The sequence below is a fragment of the Pleurodeles waltl genome, chromosome 4_2 (assembly GCF_031143425.1).
Source record: "Pleurodeles waltl isolate 20211129_DDA chromosome 4_2, aPleWal1.hap1.20221129, whole genome shotgun sequence".
Classification (NCBI taxonomy): Eukaryota; Metazoa; Chordata; class Amphibia; order Caudata; family Salamandridae; genus Pleurodeles; species Pleurodeles waltl.
This window is the reverse complement of record NC_090443.1, coordinates 418,661,139-418,680,160: the sequence shown is the minus strand read 5'-3', so window position 1 is coordinate 418,680,160 and position 19,022 is coordinate 418,661,139. Positions and strand designations below refer to the sequence as shown.

General features: G+C 45.7%; 1 protein-coding gene across 6 annotated transcripts in view; it reads left to right on the top strand.

The window, feature by feature from the left end:
* LOC138292835 (dedicator of cytokinesis protein 7-like) overlaps positions 1-19,022 on the top strand; it is a 512,184-nt gene that overhangs the window by 223,987 nt on the left and 269,175 nt on the right. For 4 of the 6 annotated variants that reach the window (XM_069231647.1, XM_069231646.1, XM_069231645.1 and 1 more), the window contains exons 21-23: positions 2,402-2,566; positions 2,732-2,907; positions 3,603-3,707. In XM_069231647.1, the coding sequence (XP_069087748.1) occupies positions 2,402-2,566; positions 2,732-2,907; positions 3,603-3,707 (446 nt within the window). The remainder of the gene's footprint in view (positions 1-2,401; positions 2,567-2,731; positions 2,908-3,602; positions 3,708-19,022) is intronic. The other 2 variants (XM_069231649.1, XM_069231648.1) reach the window with 1 other exon arrangement.

Below are 19,022 nucleotides of genomic sequence, written 5' to 3'. Positions count from 1 at the left end.
ATCGAAAAGATTGGTACTTCCCTGTGAGAAATGAACTTGGAACAAACCATCATCCACAGCATGAGGGTCAACTGCAACATCCAAAACTGAGAGCACCGACTCTTCAAATTTGGCACCTGAAATCTCAGAGTTTTGGTACCTTCAACTTCCAGAAGAGTGCATGCATATTCTGAAGAAAGTTCATCAGCCCACTACAAAAACTTGTTATGCCGCCAGTTGGAAAAGATTTGTTCACTACTGTGTTTGTCAGTCTTAACAAGCAGACCTAAAGTATTCGGTAGGAGACATAATGTACTACTTGCTACTTGGCCCACATCTGGCAATAACCATGGTCACTTAGTACATTACATCAAACACACAAAAAGCAATGGGAAGAATGCTTGCAAAAAGTCTCATCATGACAATTGGTCGAGATAGCAATCCAACTGATCGTTTTTTTACCCACGATGCCACCTCACATTAGTGTTCTTATTTGTTGTAACACCCCAAGTGGCCAAGGTTATACCCAGATGTGGGACCCATGCTCACTGTGCCACTGGAACCAAACTGCACACAACTAAAGAGGCACAAATATGCCAAAACGAGACTTGAATTGCTTGCTTTCCTGTTCAGAGAGGGCCTGGCTTGGCAGTTTTGGCTGGACTGTTTCTCTTGAGCAGAAAAAAGGTGTATTTGCATATTGGTGGTTCCAATCTAAGGTGTCCTGGTGCACAAAAAAGCAGTGGCTTGGAATGCTACCCGAGCGATTGCCAGTGGCTAGACTATTTGAAAAATTTCATCCCATCAGTTTTTGTGTGCTTGATTTCCTTGTCGAAATCAAACTTCCAGACAAATGTAAAGCTTCAACATGGTCTACCACACACTCTTTCACAATGCATTATAAGTGGGCTTCCACACTCGCAAAGGGCCACAAACTGAGCAAACTGTCCTTAAAAATTTGTTCCAAACATCTTCCACTACTGCTCGAAAGCCACTGCTTTAGGGAGAAGGGAATAAGGCACTGTTTACCAGTCTGTGCAAAGCAAGGTATCTACAGCAGCAAATACAGCAAGTGGGATATACTACTTACCTGTAACAATCGGTTTGCGTTTGCAATATAGATTCACAGTCCAGTAGCACATATAGATTGTCTTGCTTCGCCACACTATGTATGTATACTTTCTTTGACTCGTAAAGGGAAAACACAATTTAACATGAAGTTTATGTCCTGTTGGATTGTGGATTTCGAGAAGGGATCACAAGTCACCCTGAAACCAAAATGTCTGCTTTGAACAAAAACAGTTTGCAACAATTGCACCCATTAAAAGTGTAAGGAAGCATGTTTATCAAAAGTCACAGTTCACATAACATATAATTGTCAAACCTATTTGCTTTACCAACGCTTGTTTTAATTTCTTGTTGTATGGTGACTGGGATGGTAATTGCCTAATCGCCTTACACATCAAACCTAGATAGGTTGCATGTGATGTTGTAGACTACAGAAATAAAAGCTCAGAAATGTAGACTGTAAAATTAAACACTGTATAAAACACAGCTCTAGTCTGATTATAACTCCCTCTTCCCCTACAAACACTCAAAATGATGGGTGCTGCAATAAGCGGATGTGAGATAGTCCCAGTTCGGGAGTTTGAAATACTTTATATTGTTGAAGGTAAATGTTTTGGTTAGTCTTGTTTTCAGTAGTGCATGTACTTGAAATGTACTGAATTGATGGAGTGTTGTAGTGCAACACTTTTACACACAGCCCAAGACGGAAGGACTTAAGTGCTGCACTAAGAGGCGCATCTTCATAGCTTCGAGATGTGCTGCCTAATTGCCCAGGCAGCAGTGCTAATGCTGTATCAGTTCCTTCATACCCACGACTTGTGCAGGTATTGCTACACTGGCCAACCGGCTGGAGGAACCTGCGCAACCTCCCAGTCTAACATATGCAAAATGGCCTCTCCAACAGCTCATATTTCCCTTAAAGCCTCAAAACCTTGCACACATTTCTCCCACCATACCCTGCAAGTCGTCTGCTTGTTATGAGAAAGGCTGATGCTCACCTGATCGGGCAAGTCAGACATTCGAGGTGTGATGTTTGGAAAACAGGGGGACACATTTAAAGGAATGTTATATGTGTGCAGACGTAAAAGGTGCCATGTTTACATTCCTCCTGCTGTTGTGCAGCTATCAAGCAAATTGTTTGGTGTCTAAGAGTCGCCCAAATCGAGCTGGGGAGTCATGAACTCTGACTGGGCGGACCTTCAAAGCACCTTGATTTTACTTCTCCCTGACTAACAGGCACCAGCTGCTGGTACTAGGCCATTGTGGGAGCATGTTATTGTGAGTAGAGGGGTTGTGCCTTTCTCAAGCATACTTGCACTGCAACTCCTCTCCTGTGTCTGTCTCTTCCTGGTAGTGAACCTGGGACGTGCTGCCTTTGAAGCCATGGCACACATCGTAGACCAGATTCACAAAGACCTGGAGGCGAACCAGGACCAGCACGGCCGAAACCACTTGCTGGCATCCTATATCTACTACAGCTTCCATCTGCCCAGTGCGGAACCCGGGCTCACTGCGACAGGTGAGGGATGCCTGGTCAGGGCTGCATGGCTCTTGATCCTCACTATATAACATTTGTTCTCCCACTGCTCATTCTACCTGTTTCTCTCTTTTTCTCCTTACATGTTCCTCACTCTTTTCCTCTGAGTCATCCTGCTCATATTTTCTCTTGGTTTTTGGATATCAGTGGCTGGGGCTTCCCCCCATGGGGGTCAGATCCAGTACGCCACCTTGTCACGGGCCACAGCTCGGCCAAGCAGCCTGAACCTGTCCCGGTCCAAAAGCATCAGTAACAGCAACCCAGACCTTGCAACTACGCCAAACTCTCCAGACGAGGAGGTACAAAGGATAATTGGAAGCAAGGTAAGGTGATGGCACTTTCACCCTGTATCATCCTGTTGGGACAGTGTTTTTGTGGCTTGGGTATAGACACAAGGAAGGGTTTCAGACAGTAGTATATTCTTATATCAGAATAGCAAGGATTCTGCATGTCAGCATTGAGGTGCATTAGTAGAGCTCTGTGTTGATTTCAGTGCAAGATTAGAGGGGGTGCTGCAAGGAAGGGTTGAGTTGCTTCAGTTGAGGTATGTGGGAACCATCCACTCTGCTTTAATGATCTCCTTTAAAGCATACCCAGACCTGTCCAAGGTAGGGTGGTTTTCCTGTGAGGCTTGGGACGTCCTGGTGATGTGGGTGTGAGCTGTGAACACTTGAAATGGGTGGGATCTGTATTGGCTCAGAGGTGGGTCCCAGCTAGTTCCTGTCCAGACAGTGGATGTATGCTACTGGGGTGGAATGTTCAGTGGGCTCTAATTCTGTGGTGTATACGTGGAAAGTGTTGGCTCTGTTTCTTAGTGGGTTACGTTTAACATGGGAGTTTCCATGGGTAAAAGTGGATGGATTGTTCACATCTTTTCGGGGAATACTGTTGACTGCTGTCTGTCGTCTTATGTGCTGTGGACTTTCTTCTTGTCTGGGAACCCTGGATTACACTGTCTTTCTCTTTTGTGACAAATCTTACTGCTCTCTCCTGGACGCCGCCCTTCGCCTTTCCACAGGGAATGGATCGTTCTCACTCGTGGGTGAACTCTGCATATGCCCCCGGAGGCCCGAAGGCTGTGCTACGTCGGAACCACCCCAACTCCAGTGCAGACCTCAAACAGGTGCCAACATCACATCCTGCCAGTGGGGCTGCGCCCTCGCACCCTCCACCCTGTACCAAATCCTTATCTCTGTCAAAACCCCATCAACCATCACTCCTTCATTGCCATTCCATCCTTTTGCTCCTTTCTGCTCATTCCCATTCTTGAGCTCCATGGATTCTGTTTCTGGTTTTCCATGCTGTCATCCCAGAGATGGTTAGAGCTGGTCTGAGAGTGCCTTGAATAAGTATGCCCCCGGCAGTGAGCACGTCCTGAGTTACTGCAGGCTGGAATATGAGTGCTATGAGATTATATGGGCTAGGACGCGAGAAAAGCTGAAAATAAATATGCAATAAAACTGAAAATTATTTGAGCATGTGTGGACCCCAGTAGTGGTGCAGGTTAAAAGGTAAAGTGCCTTCACCTGATTTGTCAAGTGGGTGGGTGCACAACAAAATGTAGCTGCCAGAACATGAGCGTTCCTGAAAAAGAATGACAGCATTTTCCTGCTCTGATGATCTGACTGAGGGGACGAATGTGTAAATGAAAGTTATTGAGTCTCATAACCTTCCCTAAAGGCTAAAGGGCTGGAGGATTTGCCAGCATAGCCAGCAGATTTTTGGGAAGAAAATATTTTCTGGACATTGTTTATCCCAGTGGCGGTGCCTACTGCAGATGGAAGCCTCAGCATTTACTTCTTTATGATGAAGTTGACAGTGTTGACGCTCATACTGCTAAGGTCTCAACATTTCTTGAAAGAGATTGAAGGTACGCATAGAAATAGCAGTGATCTCAAGGACTAGCGTTCGAAGTCTGTGTTCTCCTTGCACTGTTACTCCTAGTATCTGGACCCCCAAACCACCCAGTTTCTGAAGAAGCACACTACCTCTGTAGATCTACAAGTCAAGCACCATTCTTTCATAAACCATTGTTGGATGACAGCGTGCCCACAGAATGTACAGATGAGTGGCCCCACCAATGAGTGATGCTGCTGTTCCTTGGTTTGACTCAGATGTATTTGGGGCGTCGCTTAGTTGTTCCATGGCCAGAATCTGCAACCAGTTCACAGGCCATCATCTGTGAAAATGTACAGTCGTCCACAGTCAGTTACAGACGAATGATGCCAGTGTCTCCACCTACTAGTAGTTCTGGGGGACCCATGTTAGTGGTCAACACCAGAGCTGTCTTTCAGCAGCTTGATACAGTTCCCATGTGTCTGTACTAGGTTGTGTGTGGTTAATTAATAAATTACACAAGTACTTCCCAGGCTTTCTTATCAAATTATGTAAATGTTATAGCTCATTCCTAATGTTGTTTGAGATATTCGAGTTAAATCACTTAAGCAAGAAGGAGCCCCTCTTATGTTGGACAGTATAGCCAAGACTGTTCTTCGTCTTGATATGTTGAGCTGATGGGTGTCAAAGAATTGTTGGTTGTGGTACTTCGTTCTGGAGTCCCTCTTGCTGTGTTTTGGATCCTTGGGCCAATTCCAGGGGCCCCCAAGTTACAGTCATCATTGTTGGAGGTAACCATAACAAAGGTTGTGGAGATGGAGGATAGTGATTAAAAGAGATAAGAATTTGCAAGGTACTTGTAGTTGAAAGAGAAAGATCATTTCACATTTGTTTGTGGCAAAACCAAAGGGCCCAGATCCATTGATCCACCAGGGGTCCTCTTACATATAGGGCACACTTTTCCTGTTTGCACCACAGTGCAACTTCAAAAAGGGCGCTGTGCGCACACAGGGAAAGTGCACCCCATTATGCTATCAGGGCAGTCCTGAACTTGTGCTTCCCTGAGGGCAGATCATTCAAATGAAATGCAGAGCTGCTACTTCAAAGCCACTGGATGTTGCACTGTGCAGGTGGCAACCTGCCTGCACTTTTATGAGGGGAGAGAGATCCCTTTGCTGGCGGGTGCAGTGAGAGACTGCGCCCTTCTTCCAGGGGATGTCTGAGTGGATCCATAGTACTCCCTTGACCCCCTCCAGAGGGTTGCCATCAGGGGCGCACGGTCAGTGCGCCTTCTGACACCTTCATTGCCTTTGCGCTTGCGTCCATAGTACATCGCTGGTGCAGAGGTAAAGAGATTCCATTATTTGCATGGAGCCACTAATGAGGGACCACCCTGTTGTGATTCTTCAGGCGCTACATGTGCGCCAACGCAATCTGTATTACAGAGGTGGCCGCACAAGCATTTGTGGCCCCTTGTGTAATACCAAAGTGCCCCGGGGCTTATAAAGCAAGCACAAATGCCTGTTGCTGTCTGAGGGCACTTCTGTCACAGGACTTCTCTGATCCTTGCCTTGACGGTGGCTGAGTAGGAAGGACCAAGGGCCAAATGGAGAATGGTGTTTGTTGGGGCATTTAAATCCTCCATTTGTCTACAGCTCAGTGACTCCAAGGTGCACTGTGAAGGGGTATGCAGGAATATGGACCCTTCACGTCACAAAGTAAACTTGTCAGGTGTTTATTTCTAGTTTCCGTGCCGTTCCTTCTGGTCTGAACACCGTAACATTGCTCAAAAGACTGAACTGCTCAAGTGCCCTGAAGAAAGTAAACAGAATGTCAATATTTGGAATTGGAACTTGTTAAACATTGAAAAGTCGAAGATTTACCTTGCTTTCTTTGAGTTATTTAAAGATATTTCACTTTTTTAATAGCGATTTCAAGGATCATTGCCTTGGTACAAAGCCGACATGGTAAATACATGAGCTAAACAATCGCTCTTTAATTCTGTGTGTGTGACGAGCAGGCCGTGAGTTGAAATCATACTTGTTAAGTTGGTCACTGGAGTGGCATTAAATTGGGCAATAATAAACTTTATAGAGCAAAACAGATATTTTCACCATATAAAATGTTACTAATATTATCATCCCCATAATTTTAAGAGTTCTGTGAATTTCTGAACAAAGGCATTTGATTTATCGTATATATTTTAAATTATCATTTTAAAACTGGTGCATAAGGTATGTACTATATTCCACATGTCCTTGCAGGAGATCTCCCAGGTTGGTAATCTTTCTGCCATGGAAAGCCGATCTCTGATTTAGAAATCAATCACTTGAGAAAAGCCAATAGTGCTTCGTCACTTGGGTATGTTAAGCAAATTGAACATTGTTGATGAGGGGAGTCTGCATTGTGCACCATCTTCCTTGCCCAAGACTTCACTCAAAGTTTGGATTGGCCCCTGGCTTTTGCTTTGTCAGCAAATATCAAGTTAAGCCTTGTTGGTGGTTATGGACAATTCCTATCTTGTGCTAGACATAATTTTCCCTAGAGATCTGATGCCTTTCAACAAAGGTCCTTCCACTTCATTGACCAAGGACCTAAATAAAGTACTTGTTTCCCTTCTGACCGAGGGAACATGCATACCGTGTGCGTGGGATGACTGAGGACCAGGATAGCAGGATCCTTACCAGATTTTCAAGATCAAATGAATTTATAAATCAACACATTTACAATGTTGGTGGTTATCAGAAACATCAATCCTAGAGCTGTTCTAACTAAACCATCGTTGAACATGCGAGCCTTAGTGAGAAGGTGATACCTACTTGTATTTTCTTCATTCAAGCCACAGAGTCAACACATCAAATGACTAGATGAGTGGGAGGTTGGGGTACTTTGGGATCTCATCCACATTACAAACCTCAGACAGTACTGTATGCCAAAAACATAAGACCCACATGCTAAATGTCTTAATGCCCCCCCCCCCTAAAGTTTGAGACTTAACCTGGCTGCCTCAGTTCTTGGGCTACCTGCACCTTACATTTCAGACTGTAATAGAATAACTTGCAGGGTATCCAAGCTGTTTTGCTGCATTGTGTTTAAGGTTGACTTCACAGGGATTCAAAATGACTGCCTATCTACAAAGCACAAAATTAAGACTTTAACAGATCCGACCACTAGATGGTAGACAGTTTGTGAACGTAGAAGCGTTTCAAGCTCAAAACTATTGTTACAGGTATTTAACTAGTTGATCATGTACATTTCTCTTAGTTAATCGTATTATGCTGTAATTGTTTTCAGAGAAGGTGTCCTGGCATGAGAATTCATGAGCATTTGGTCAAGAGAAGGGAGGGCAGAATTCTAGAATGTGGGAGAAGCCATGCTCAAATGTCTTAGGAGAGATCACTGAGTATACGGAGGACGGGCGAATTGTAATGCAGTAATTGAATTAATGCTGTAGTATTTCTAAATCACAGCAAATAACCGTTCACGGTGTCCTGGTGTTAGCTGTGAGAAAAGCGTGATGATGTTCTCAAACGAATAGCCATGTTTTAATTTTCTTTCTGAAGATCAAGTTATTGTGTTCTACTCTGATGTAGAAAATGATTGTTCTAGGTTTTAGTGGAGTGGAGGAAGAAAGGTCTTCCTCCAGTTTGAGCTTTTTTGTACCTATGAACAGATAGTATCTTGCTTATGAGGAACTAAGAGTCTGCACCGAGCAGTGTGGTGTAATGTGTGCCTTATATCAGCGGACCTTTGCTTGCTAGGGCTTTGTTACAGATGCACATAGCTTTAAAAATCACTCTTCTCTGAACTGAAGGGCAGTGTCAATTGCAGATATGTTCCCTGATGGTTTTACATTGTAGATTGTTTAGCAGCAAACAAGCGGCGCTATTCTGAATAAGCTACAATCTATTTAGGAGTGTCACAGTGAGAAAGAGCTAGACAGCAAGAGACAAATGACTGTACAAGAGCAGGGCTGAACTGAAAAAAAACTTGCTTTTTATACATGGTAGTTGGGAACGTGTATCTTTTCTCTCAGCTACTATTCTCAGCTTTTACTTTTTCTGTCTGTTATAAAGATCTTACTTGAATTTCTTTTTTTTTTTTTTTGCCAGCATTTATATAGTGTGAGCCTTGCCCAGAAAAATACTAGGAGGATTACTTAGAGTGCAGGATTATGACTTGTGATTTAACAATTGGAGAAGTATAGCATACCTTTCCAAAGTTAACTTCTGAAGGATGCTTCCAGTTGTAGATTCCTCACTTTTGGCTATCTCAGGAGCCACGCTGAATCCAGAATCGTCAGACATAGCTCCCCGGCACCGGTAGATGACACTGGCTCCATCTTGACTCTGAAAGTGGAGTTGCAATGAGGTTGTTGGGGATCTTCAGCATCCACCCAGACATCTGTTTCTTTTTTTCTACACCTTTCAGTGCAGGTCCAGAGCGTCTCTCCTCAGCGTTGACGTGAAGATATTTTTGCTTTCCTAAAATGTTATGGTACACTTCTAATAACATACCGCCACCAAAGAAGTCAGGGATCAAGCCCTGGTGCAGGTGTGATGGAGAGATGTCCATTACAAATCCACATGATGATTGTCTGCGGTGTCTTGTATCAAGGCACAACTCATCATCATCGTACCACCTCTGCCTCCAGATAAACTCCAAGGCCATCAAGGAGCAGGAAGTAAAGCTGTGTTCGGTGGCATGTGTAGCTGCAGATACACATGTTGTGCATAGTCCGCCGTCTGGTGTTGGGTCGGAGTGTTACAAGTTGTTTTTCTTCGAAGAAGTCTTTTCGAGTCACGAGACCGAGGGACTCCTCCTCCTTTGTTCCATTGCGCATGGGCGTCGACTCCATGTTAGATTGTTTTTTTTCCGCCATCGGGTTCGGACGTGTTCCTTTTCGCTCCGGGTTTCGGGACGGAAAGATAGTCATAACTTCGGAAAACTACGTCGGTATTGTTTCGTTCGGTATCAGGTTAGAATAGAATCGACACCGAATCGTGAAGAGCTCCGGTAGCCCTTCGGGGTAATTTCGATCCCCCGTCGGGGCCTGGTCGGCCCGACCGCGTGTAACATTGACACTGATGGAACGGACCCCGTTCCGATTCTGTCCTAAATGCCACAATAAATATCCATATACAGACCAACATTTGGTCTGTAACTTGTGCCTGTCGCCCGAGCACAGGGAAGAGACGTGTGAGGCCTGTCGTGCATTTCGGTCCCGAAAAACGCTCCGAGACCGGCGCGCCAGAAGATTGCAGATGGCGGCCACGCCGACAGGACAACGAGGGTTCGAGGAACAAGGAGAAGAAGAGGAAGCCTTCTCCATTCATGAATCGGACTCGGAAGAATTAGACGTCGAAGAAACCGTGAGTAAGACGTCGAAGCAAGCACCACACAAGAAAACAGACAAGGCCCAGGGGACGCCACTGCCAACAGGCCATGGCTCAACCCATAAAGTAGGTGACCGTCCATCGGCACCGAAAAAGGCCGAACCGGTGCCGAGATCGTCCGACTCAGGTCGAGACACAGGCACGCAGCAATCTCGGGACCGAGACAGTGCTGCCGAAAAAGATCGATGCCGAGACAGTGGAACCGAAGCTGCTCGACGCAGAGACAGCGGCACCGAGGATGATCGACGCCGAGAAGGCTCGACTCCGAAAAAGAGGAAATTCTCCTCGGAGCCGAAAACAAGCAAAGACACAGTTTTGGTGCCAAAACGACCAGCAACCGAACCGACTGCCAGCTCGTATTCAAAGGAACGATCACTGTCCTCTCAAATGCGCAAACACAGATTTGAGGAAGAGTTGCAGACCACTGACGTGGACCACACACAAAAGCGGATCTTCATACAAAGTGGGACAGGGAAAATCAGCACCCTTCCCCCAATCAGGAGAAAAAGAAGACTCGAGTTCCAAACACAGGAACAAACACCACAAACAAAAGTGGTTAAAAAGGTAACCCCGCCACCCTCTCCTCCACCTGTAACTCATATATCACCGGCACAGACTCCGTCACATTCACCGGCTCATACCACCATGAGCCAAGATGACCAAGACGCTTGGGACCTATACGACGCCCCAGTATCAGACAATAGTCCTGAGTCGTACCCTACCAAGCCCTCACCACCTGAGGACAGCACAGCGTATGCACAGGTGGTAGCTAGGGCAGCAGAGTTCCATAACGTGTCGTTACACGCAGAACCTGTCGAGGATGACTTCCTTTTCAACACCCTCTCTTCCACCCATAGCACCTACCAAAGCCTGCCTATGCTTCCAGGAATGCTAAGGCACGCAAAGCAGATCTTCAAAGAACCTGTCAAGAGTAGAGCGATAACTGCAAGGGTGGAGAAAAAATATAAAGCACCGCCCACGGACCCTACTTTTATCACCTCACAGCTGCCACCAGATTCAGTCGTGGTAGGGGCAGCTCGCAAGAGAGCCAACTCGCACACATCAGGCGAGGCACCACCTCCGGATAAGGAGAGCCGCAAGTTCGACGCAGCTGGGAAAAGGGTCGCAGTACAAGCTGCAAACCAGTGGCGCATCGCCAACTCTCAGGCGCTCCTAGCGCGATATGATAGAGCCCATTGGGACGAGATGCAGCATCTCATCGAGCATCTACCCAAGGAATTTCAAAAACGGGCAAAACAAGTGGTTGAGGAGGGACAAAACATCTCCAATAACCAAATACGCTCCTCTATGGACGCAGCGGACACAGCTGCAAGAACAATAAATACCGCAGTAACCATAAGAAGGCACGCATGGTTGCGCACATCTGGCTTTAAACCAGAAATACAGCAAGCGGTGCTCAATATGCCGTTCAATGAACAACAATTGTTTGGACCCGAAGTCGACATGGCAATTGAGAAATTGAAAAAGGACACTGACACAGCCAAGGCCATGGGCGCACTCTATTCCCCGCAGGGCAGAGGCACTTTCGGCACCTTCCGCAAAACAACTTTCAGAGGGGGGTTTCGGGGTCAAGCCACACAAGCCAGCACCTCACAATCAACACCATCTACATACCAGGGACAGTACCAAAGGGGAGGCTTTCGGGGCCAGTACAGAGGAGGACAATTCCCTAGAAACCGGGGAAAATTTCAAAGTCCAAAAACCCCTCCAACCAAACAGTGACTCACAAGTCACTCAACCCCTTCACACAACACTAGTGGGGGGAAGACTAAGTCAGTTTTACAAATCTTGGGAGGAGATAACAACAGACACTTGGGTCTTAGCAATTATCCGACATGGTTATTGCATAGAATTTCTCCAACTCCCTCCAGATGTCCCACCAAAAACACAGAATATGTCAAAACAACATCTAGACCTTCTAGAACTAGAAGTTCAAGCATTACTGCAAAAGGACGCAATAGAATTGGAACCATGTACACAAAAAAACACGGGAGTTTACTCACTGTACTTTCTAATACCAAAAAAGGACAAAACACTGAGACCAATCCTAGATCTCAGAACACTAAACACCTACATCAAATCAGACCACTTTCACATGGTCACGCTACAAGACGTGTTACCACTGCTAAAGCAACAAGACTACATGACAACCTTAGATCTAAAGGACGCGTATTTCCACATACCGATACATCCCTCGCACAGGAAATACCTAAGGTTCGTATTCAAAGGAATACATTACCAATTCAAAGTGTTGCCGTTCGGTATAACAACCGCACCAAGAGTATTTACAAAATGCCTGGCAGTAGTAGCTGCACACATCAGAAGGCAGCAAATACACGTATTCCCGTACCTAGACGATTGGCTAATCAAGACCAACTCCCTAACAAAGTGTTCACACCACACGGATTATGTCATACAAACCCTCTACAAACTCGGTTTCTCCATCAACTATACAAAATCTCACATTCTGCCGTGCAAAACACAGCAATACTTAGGAGCAACAATCAACACAACAAAGGGAATAGCCACTCCAAGTCCACAAAGGGTTCAAAATTTTCACAAGGTTATACAAGCCATGTATCCAACACAAAAAATACAGGCAAAGATGGTATTAAAACTCTTAGGCATGATGTCCTCATGCATAGCCATTGTCCCAAACGCAAGACTGCACATGAGGCCCTTACAACAGTGCCTAGCATCACAATGGTCACATGCACAGGGTCACCTTCTAGATCTGGTGTTGATAGACCGCCAAACATACATCTCGCTTCTATGGTGGAACAGTATAAATTTAAACAAGGGGCGGCCTTTCCAAGACCCAGTGCCACAATACGTGATAACAACAGATGCTTCCATGACAGGGTGGGGAGCACACCTCAGTCAACACACCATCCAAGGACAATGGGACGTACATCAAACAAATCTGCATATAAATCACCTCGAATTGTTAGCAGTATTCCTAGCGTTGAAAGCATTTCAACCCATCATAACCCACAAATACATTCTTGTCAAAACAGACAACATGACAACAATGTATTATCTAAACAAACAAGGGGGAACACACTCGACACAGCTGTGCCTCCTGGCACAAAAGATATGGCAATGGGCAATTCACAACCACATTCGCCTAATAGCACAATTTATCCCAGGGATCCAAAATCAACTAGCAGACAATCTCTCTCGGGATCACCAACAGGTCCACGAATGGGAGATTCACCCCCAAATTCTAAACACTTACTTCAAGATTTGGGGAACACCTCAAATAGACCTATTTGCAACAAAAGAGAACGCAAAATGCCAAAACTTCGCATCCAGGTACCCACACAGGCAGTCTCAAGGCAATGCTCTATGGATGAACTGGTCAGGGATATTTGCGTACGCTTTTCCCCCTCTCCCTCTCCTTCCATATCTAGTAAACAAATTGAGTCAAAACAAACTCAAACTCATACTAGTAGCACCAACATGGGCAAGACAACCTTGGTACACAACACTACTAGACCTGTCAGTAGTACCCCATGTCAAGTTACCCAACAGGCCAGATCTGTTAACACAACACAAACAACAGATCAGGCATCCAAACCCAGCATCGCTGAATCTAGCAATCTGGCTCCTTAGATCCTAGAATTCGGACATTTAAACCTCACCCAAGAATGTATGGAAGTCATAAAACAAGCTAGAAGACCATCCACTAGACACTGCTACGCAAGCAAATGGAAAAGATTTGTTTGCTACTGCCATAATAAGCAAGTTCAACCATTACATGCATCTCCAAAGGATGTAGTGGGATTCTTACTACATTTACAGAAATCAAATCTAGCCTTCTCTTCCATAAAAATACACCTCGCAGCAATATCTGCATACCTGCAGATTACCCATTCAACTTCACTATTTAGGATACCTGTCATTAAAGCGTTTATGGAAGGCCTAAAAAGAATTATACCACCAAGAACACCACCTGTTCCTTCATGGAACCTCAACATCGTCTTAACAAGACTCATGGGCCCACCTTTTGAACCCATGCACTCTTGCGAAATGCAATTCTTATCGTGGAAGGTTGCATTTCTCATTGTCATCACATCTCTAAGAAGAGTAAGTGAAATTCAGGCGTTTACTATACAAGAACCTTTTATTCAAATACACAAAAATAAGGTAGTCCTAAGAACCAATCCTAAATTTTTACCAAAAGTTATTTCACCGTTCCACTTAAATCAAACGGTAGAACTACTAGTGTTCTTCCCACAGCCAGACTCAGTAGCTGAAAGGGCACTACATACATTAGACATCAGAAGAGCATTAATGTACTACATTGACAGAACAAAAGAAATTAGGAAAACAAAACAACTGTTTATTGCATTTCAAAAACCTCATACAGGAAACCCAATATCAAAAAAGGGTATAGCCAGATGGATAGTTAAGTGCATCCAAACCTGCTACCTCAAAGCAAAGAGAGAGCTGCCCATTACACCAAGGGCACATTCAACCAGAAAGAAAGGCGCTACCATGGCCTTCCTAGGAAACATTCCAATGAACGAGATATGTAAGGCAGCCACATGGTCTACGCCTCACACATTTACTAAGCCTCACACATTTACTAAGCACTACTGTGTAGACGTGCTATCCGCACAACAAGCCACAGTAGGTCAAGCCGTACTAAGAACTTTATTTCAGACTACTTCCACTCCTACAGGCTGAGCCACCGCTTTTGGGGAGATAACTGCTTACTAGTCTATGCACAACATGTGTATCTGCAGCTACACATGCCACCGAACGGAAAATGTCACTTACCCAGTGTACATCTGTTCGTGGCATTAGTCGCTGCAGATTCACATGTGCCCACCCGCCTCCCCGGGAGCCTGTAGCCGTTTGGAAGTTATCTTCAACATTTGTACATTTGTAAATATATTACTTAAACCTTATTTGGTACATACTTATTCATTCCATTGCATGGGCACTATTACTAACATACACAACTCGTACCTCACCCTCTGCGGGGAAAACAATCTAACATGGAGTCGACGCCCATGCGCAATGGAACAAAGGAGGAGGAGTCCCTCGGTCTCGTGACTCGAAAAGACTTCTTCGAAGAAAAACAACTTGTAACACTCCGACCCAACACCAGACGGTGGACTATGCACAACATGTGAATCTGCAGCGACTAATGCCACGAACAGATGTACACTGGGTAAGTGACATTTTCCTTATGTCCTGTAGCAGGGAACTCAGTAGTGGGCATCAGAGGTTAAGGACACAGTCTAAAGACCAGGGTAAGGTTCCAATCCCTATCTCGCTTTTCCTCTTTCTCGAAGTCTTTTATGGAACATGAGGCGATATCTCAAGAAGAAAAATAACTCCTCTTATTCCAAAGGAGCCGAGAAGTAAGTCTCTACCTCATCCTTCACCCTCAGCTCCCTTCTCCCCAAAGCCGGAGTTAGTGCCTTTGTCCCCTAGGATCTCCAGCATCTACACTGGCAGCCTCACACAATACCTCTGATGAATCCAGCCAGCTGGACTGCTACAATGCTGGACAGTCTCTGGAGAGAGGCAGCCACCTATGGTCTGCTGAACGGCTCTGTGGGACTATATGGGTCCCTGCTTAACATACCTCGTCCAGCTCCAAGTGTCCTGTTGTGCTGTTCAAATTCCTCCTTCTCCTCCAGGGTTCAAGCCAATGCTGGGACTCTTGAAGCGGTTGCTACCTTCAACATTGATTCTGGCACTAATCTCAGCGCCATTTGCAACAGAAGCCCGATCGCAGTGCTTTTAGGACCTCCCAATCCACCTAAAAAATCTATACTGCCCCCATTCTGGAGGATGAAGTCCAGACAAGACACTCTGGCCACCAGGAGAAGAATATCAAGAGGCAGCCAGTGCTCAAAGTCCGTACTGGGACACAGTCTATACAGTTTTTAGCTCAGATTTCGACCAACAATCCCCAGATGGTCAGGGGACCTGTATTATGTTGAGCCCTTATCCTCCTCTGAAGCATCAGATCATTTTACCTTTCGGAATGCCAGCGGGCTGGATACGTCGTCAGGCATTGACACTGATCCATCCCTTGCCCAGGGGCAGCAGAAATGGCTTCCTTCTACACCTTTACTTAAGATAGCTAAAGTGTTTGAACTCCCATTGTCCTTAGTTGAACACAAGTTTAATGCCTGACTGCTATGCTGCAGTTGACTGCCTCTGTTGTAGAAACTCTCATCCCCCTTTAACGAGGCTCTTGTAGAAACTGTCAAAGAGCTGTAATCTAAGCCCACCTCATGCCAGCGGTGAACGGAACCATACCACAGTACTACAGGCCAGCTCCTGGAGACCCCACTTCCTTGTCTTTTAATCTTTCCCCTCCTCCCCCCGAAGCCCAGTGTAGCAGGCATCCTCAAAAACAAAGTTGAAGCCAGAAGCCTTTTTTTACCCTTCTCCAAAACAGGGAATCAAAAAAGCTGAATGGAGAGGATAGAAACCTTGTTCCTCTGGAAACCATGAACTAGGTTGGCTAAATAAGCTTGTTTATTGGGGCACTACTCCACCACTTTTTAATCGATGGCAGTGATAGATGCCTTCAACTTAACTGAGCCATCTCAGGGGCCACTTTGCAGAGGTCCGTGATGGGCAGGATGCTTCCTGCATTGTAATCAGGGCAGGCCTGGATACAGCTAAATGCATTTCCAGTGCTTTGAGTTTTTCTGTGGCATTAAGATGATATGCCTGGCTGCACTTTACAGGGTTCTCGGCCAAGGTTCAGAGCTCATGGACATGCCCTTTGACGATCAGGGCTTCTTTTCTCAGAAAGCAGATGCATCACTGAAACTGTTAAAGGAAGATATAGCTACTGCAAGATTAAGGCTGCAGTCATGAACAAACAGCTTTCGTTCCTTTTGTAGACCAAAAGCTTTTGTTAGGAGTTTTCAGTTCAGGCACCGCCAATCTATTCAGGCTGGCCAGCAAGAGCAAAACCCTCTTTTTTGGCAGTACAGGGGCAGAGGCCAGGAACACAGCCTTCTAGTTCAGTCTTCCTAATCTTTCTCCTCCTTCACAGCACAAAGAAAGTTGCAGTAGTTCATTGAATGTTAGGCTGGTGGGAGGACGGGTAGTCTTTTATGCAGGCTTGTAAGGCCGTAACTTTTGACCAGTGGGTCCAGTAGATTGTGTAATAGCGGTACACCTACTCTTCCAGCAGCATCCTCCTCCATAGTCGTCCACAGAATTTCCTTCCATCTGAAGACTTTCTACCGATCATGCAGCAGGAAGTGTCAGTCCTGCTGCATAATGGAGCAGTGGAATTAGTACCAGAGCAGGAAATTGGGCGTGGGTACTATTATGCATAGATCCTGGTTCCAGAAAATGGCAATGGTGGACTTTGTCCGATCATAAACTTTAGGGTCCTGAATTTTTAACTGCACAAGGGGAAGGCCAAAATGCTGTCCCTGTCTCCAGTCCTTTTGGTGCGAGATGTTGAAGACTTGATGCTGTCCCTCGACCTGCAGGATATGTACTTATGTATACTGGTCCTGCAGTCACACAAGAAGTATCTGTGGTTTGTGAAAGAGCTCACTCAGTACCAGTTTACAGTTCTTTGCCACAGTGATGGTGGTGTTTGTGGCCCATCTTAGGAAGTCGGGATTGTGGTGTACATGGATAGAGCAGGGTCACAGCGCGGTCCCTTTGTCTTTGTGTGCCAGTGCAGCAGTCTGACCAGGAGTCTCATTTGTTTTGAGGCTTCAGAAGGTGCTTTGCACAAAGACACCACCAAGGCCCACATCCACAGCAACAGATTCCCCAGTCTTTTAGAGATTGTGGAAGGGGATCCAGCTGAAAATGTTCAGACCCCCCCAGGGGCAATGCACTGGCCATTCCCCCACCCACTATTGCCACAACACCGCTTTAGTTTGAGCTTACAATCACATGGCCAAGCTGTGGGAGGCAGGATGAGGTATTACCACAACAGGTGGCAGGGCGTCACATTCAACAGATGGGTACTTCAAATAGTATGCCAAGAATATGCCCTACCATTCCTTCCCACTCTTCCGCATATTCCACTTGCACCATAGCAGCTATCAGAGGACCACTTGCCCATTTTACCATAGGAAGTCCTGTCTCTCTGGGGAAAAAAGAACCATTGAGAGGGTCCCGTCATCAGAAATAGGGACTGAATGTTACTCCCTTTATTTCCTAGTGCTGAAGAAGGACAGAGGCCTCCGTCACACCTTATATCTTCACCTGCTCAATCTCTTTCTACGAAAGGACTAATTCAAGATGCTCATGTTGACCCAAGTTCTATCTATCCTGGATCCAAAGCACTGACTGATGCCAGTGGACATTTTCATTTTGCGCTGCTCCTCTTCTGCTTTACCATTGCCCCTAGAGTGCTCACATAAGTGATGGCATTGTTTGCAGCAAATCGTCAGAGGTTAGGAATACCAGTCTTCCTCTACCTTGATGAGCAGCTGTTAAATGTGAGCTCTCCACAGTTAGTTGCAGACTACCTCCATATGACAGTGATCTGCCTCACATCTTTTGGTTTCTGTTTCCTTGTTGCAGACAGTCCTGTTCATCAGAGAGGTAATTTAGAGCCTTCCTTCCAGTTTAGCGAGTCCAGGACATTCCAGCTATGAGCCCAATGGTTTAGCTGTAGTCCTGGGTCTAGGTGAGAGTGCCTCTTTTACTCTTGCCTTCCTGCATCCTGCTGGTGTACTACACCAAATGGCACTAGTTGGCTCTACAGTGTTATCTGAAGACTCAGTTGGCTCAGAACGTAAGGAACCTGTCAGATTCCACCAACGTTTTGAGGAGACTAATAACCTGCTGTGATGGCTGCTTGACTGCAATTGGACTAACGGCAGACCCCTCTGTTTTTCCCACCGGTGGCGGTGGTGATGATTGCCTTACTGTTACGTTGGGGCGGTTATCTGAGAGAGGTAGGATTAGGGGACTCTGCTCTCCTGTGAACACACACCTCCACATCAGTCTGTTGGAGTTGCTGGTCATTTGCTTGCGTTGACAGACCTATTACCATCTGTCAAAGGGAAGCTGGTCCAGGTCCTCAGAAGAAGCACCACTTCTGTGTGGTATTGCAAAAAGCAGGACGGAATGGGGTCCTCGATCCTGTCCCAGGGGGCCATATACCTCTAGAACTAGCTGAGCCAACAGGGCTTCTGTCTGTTCGGGAATAGCCTGGTGGGGACTCT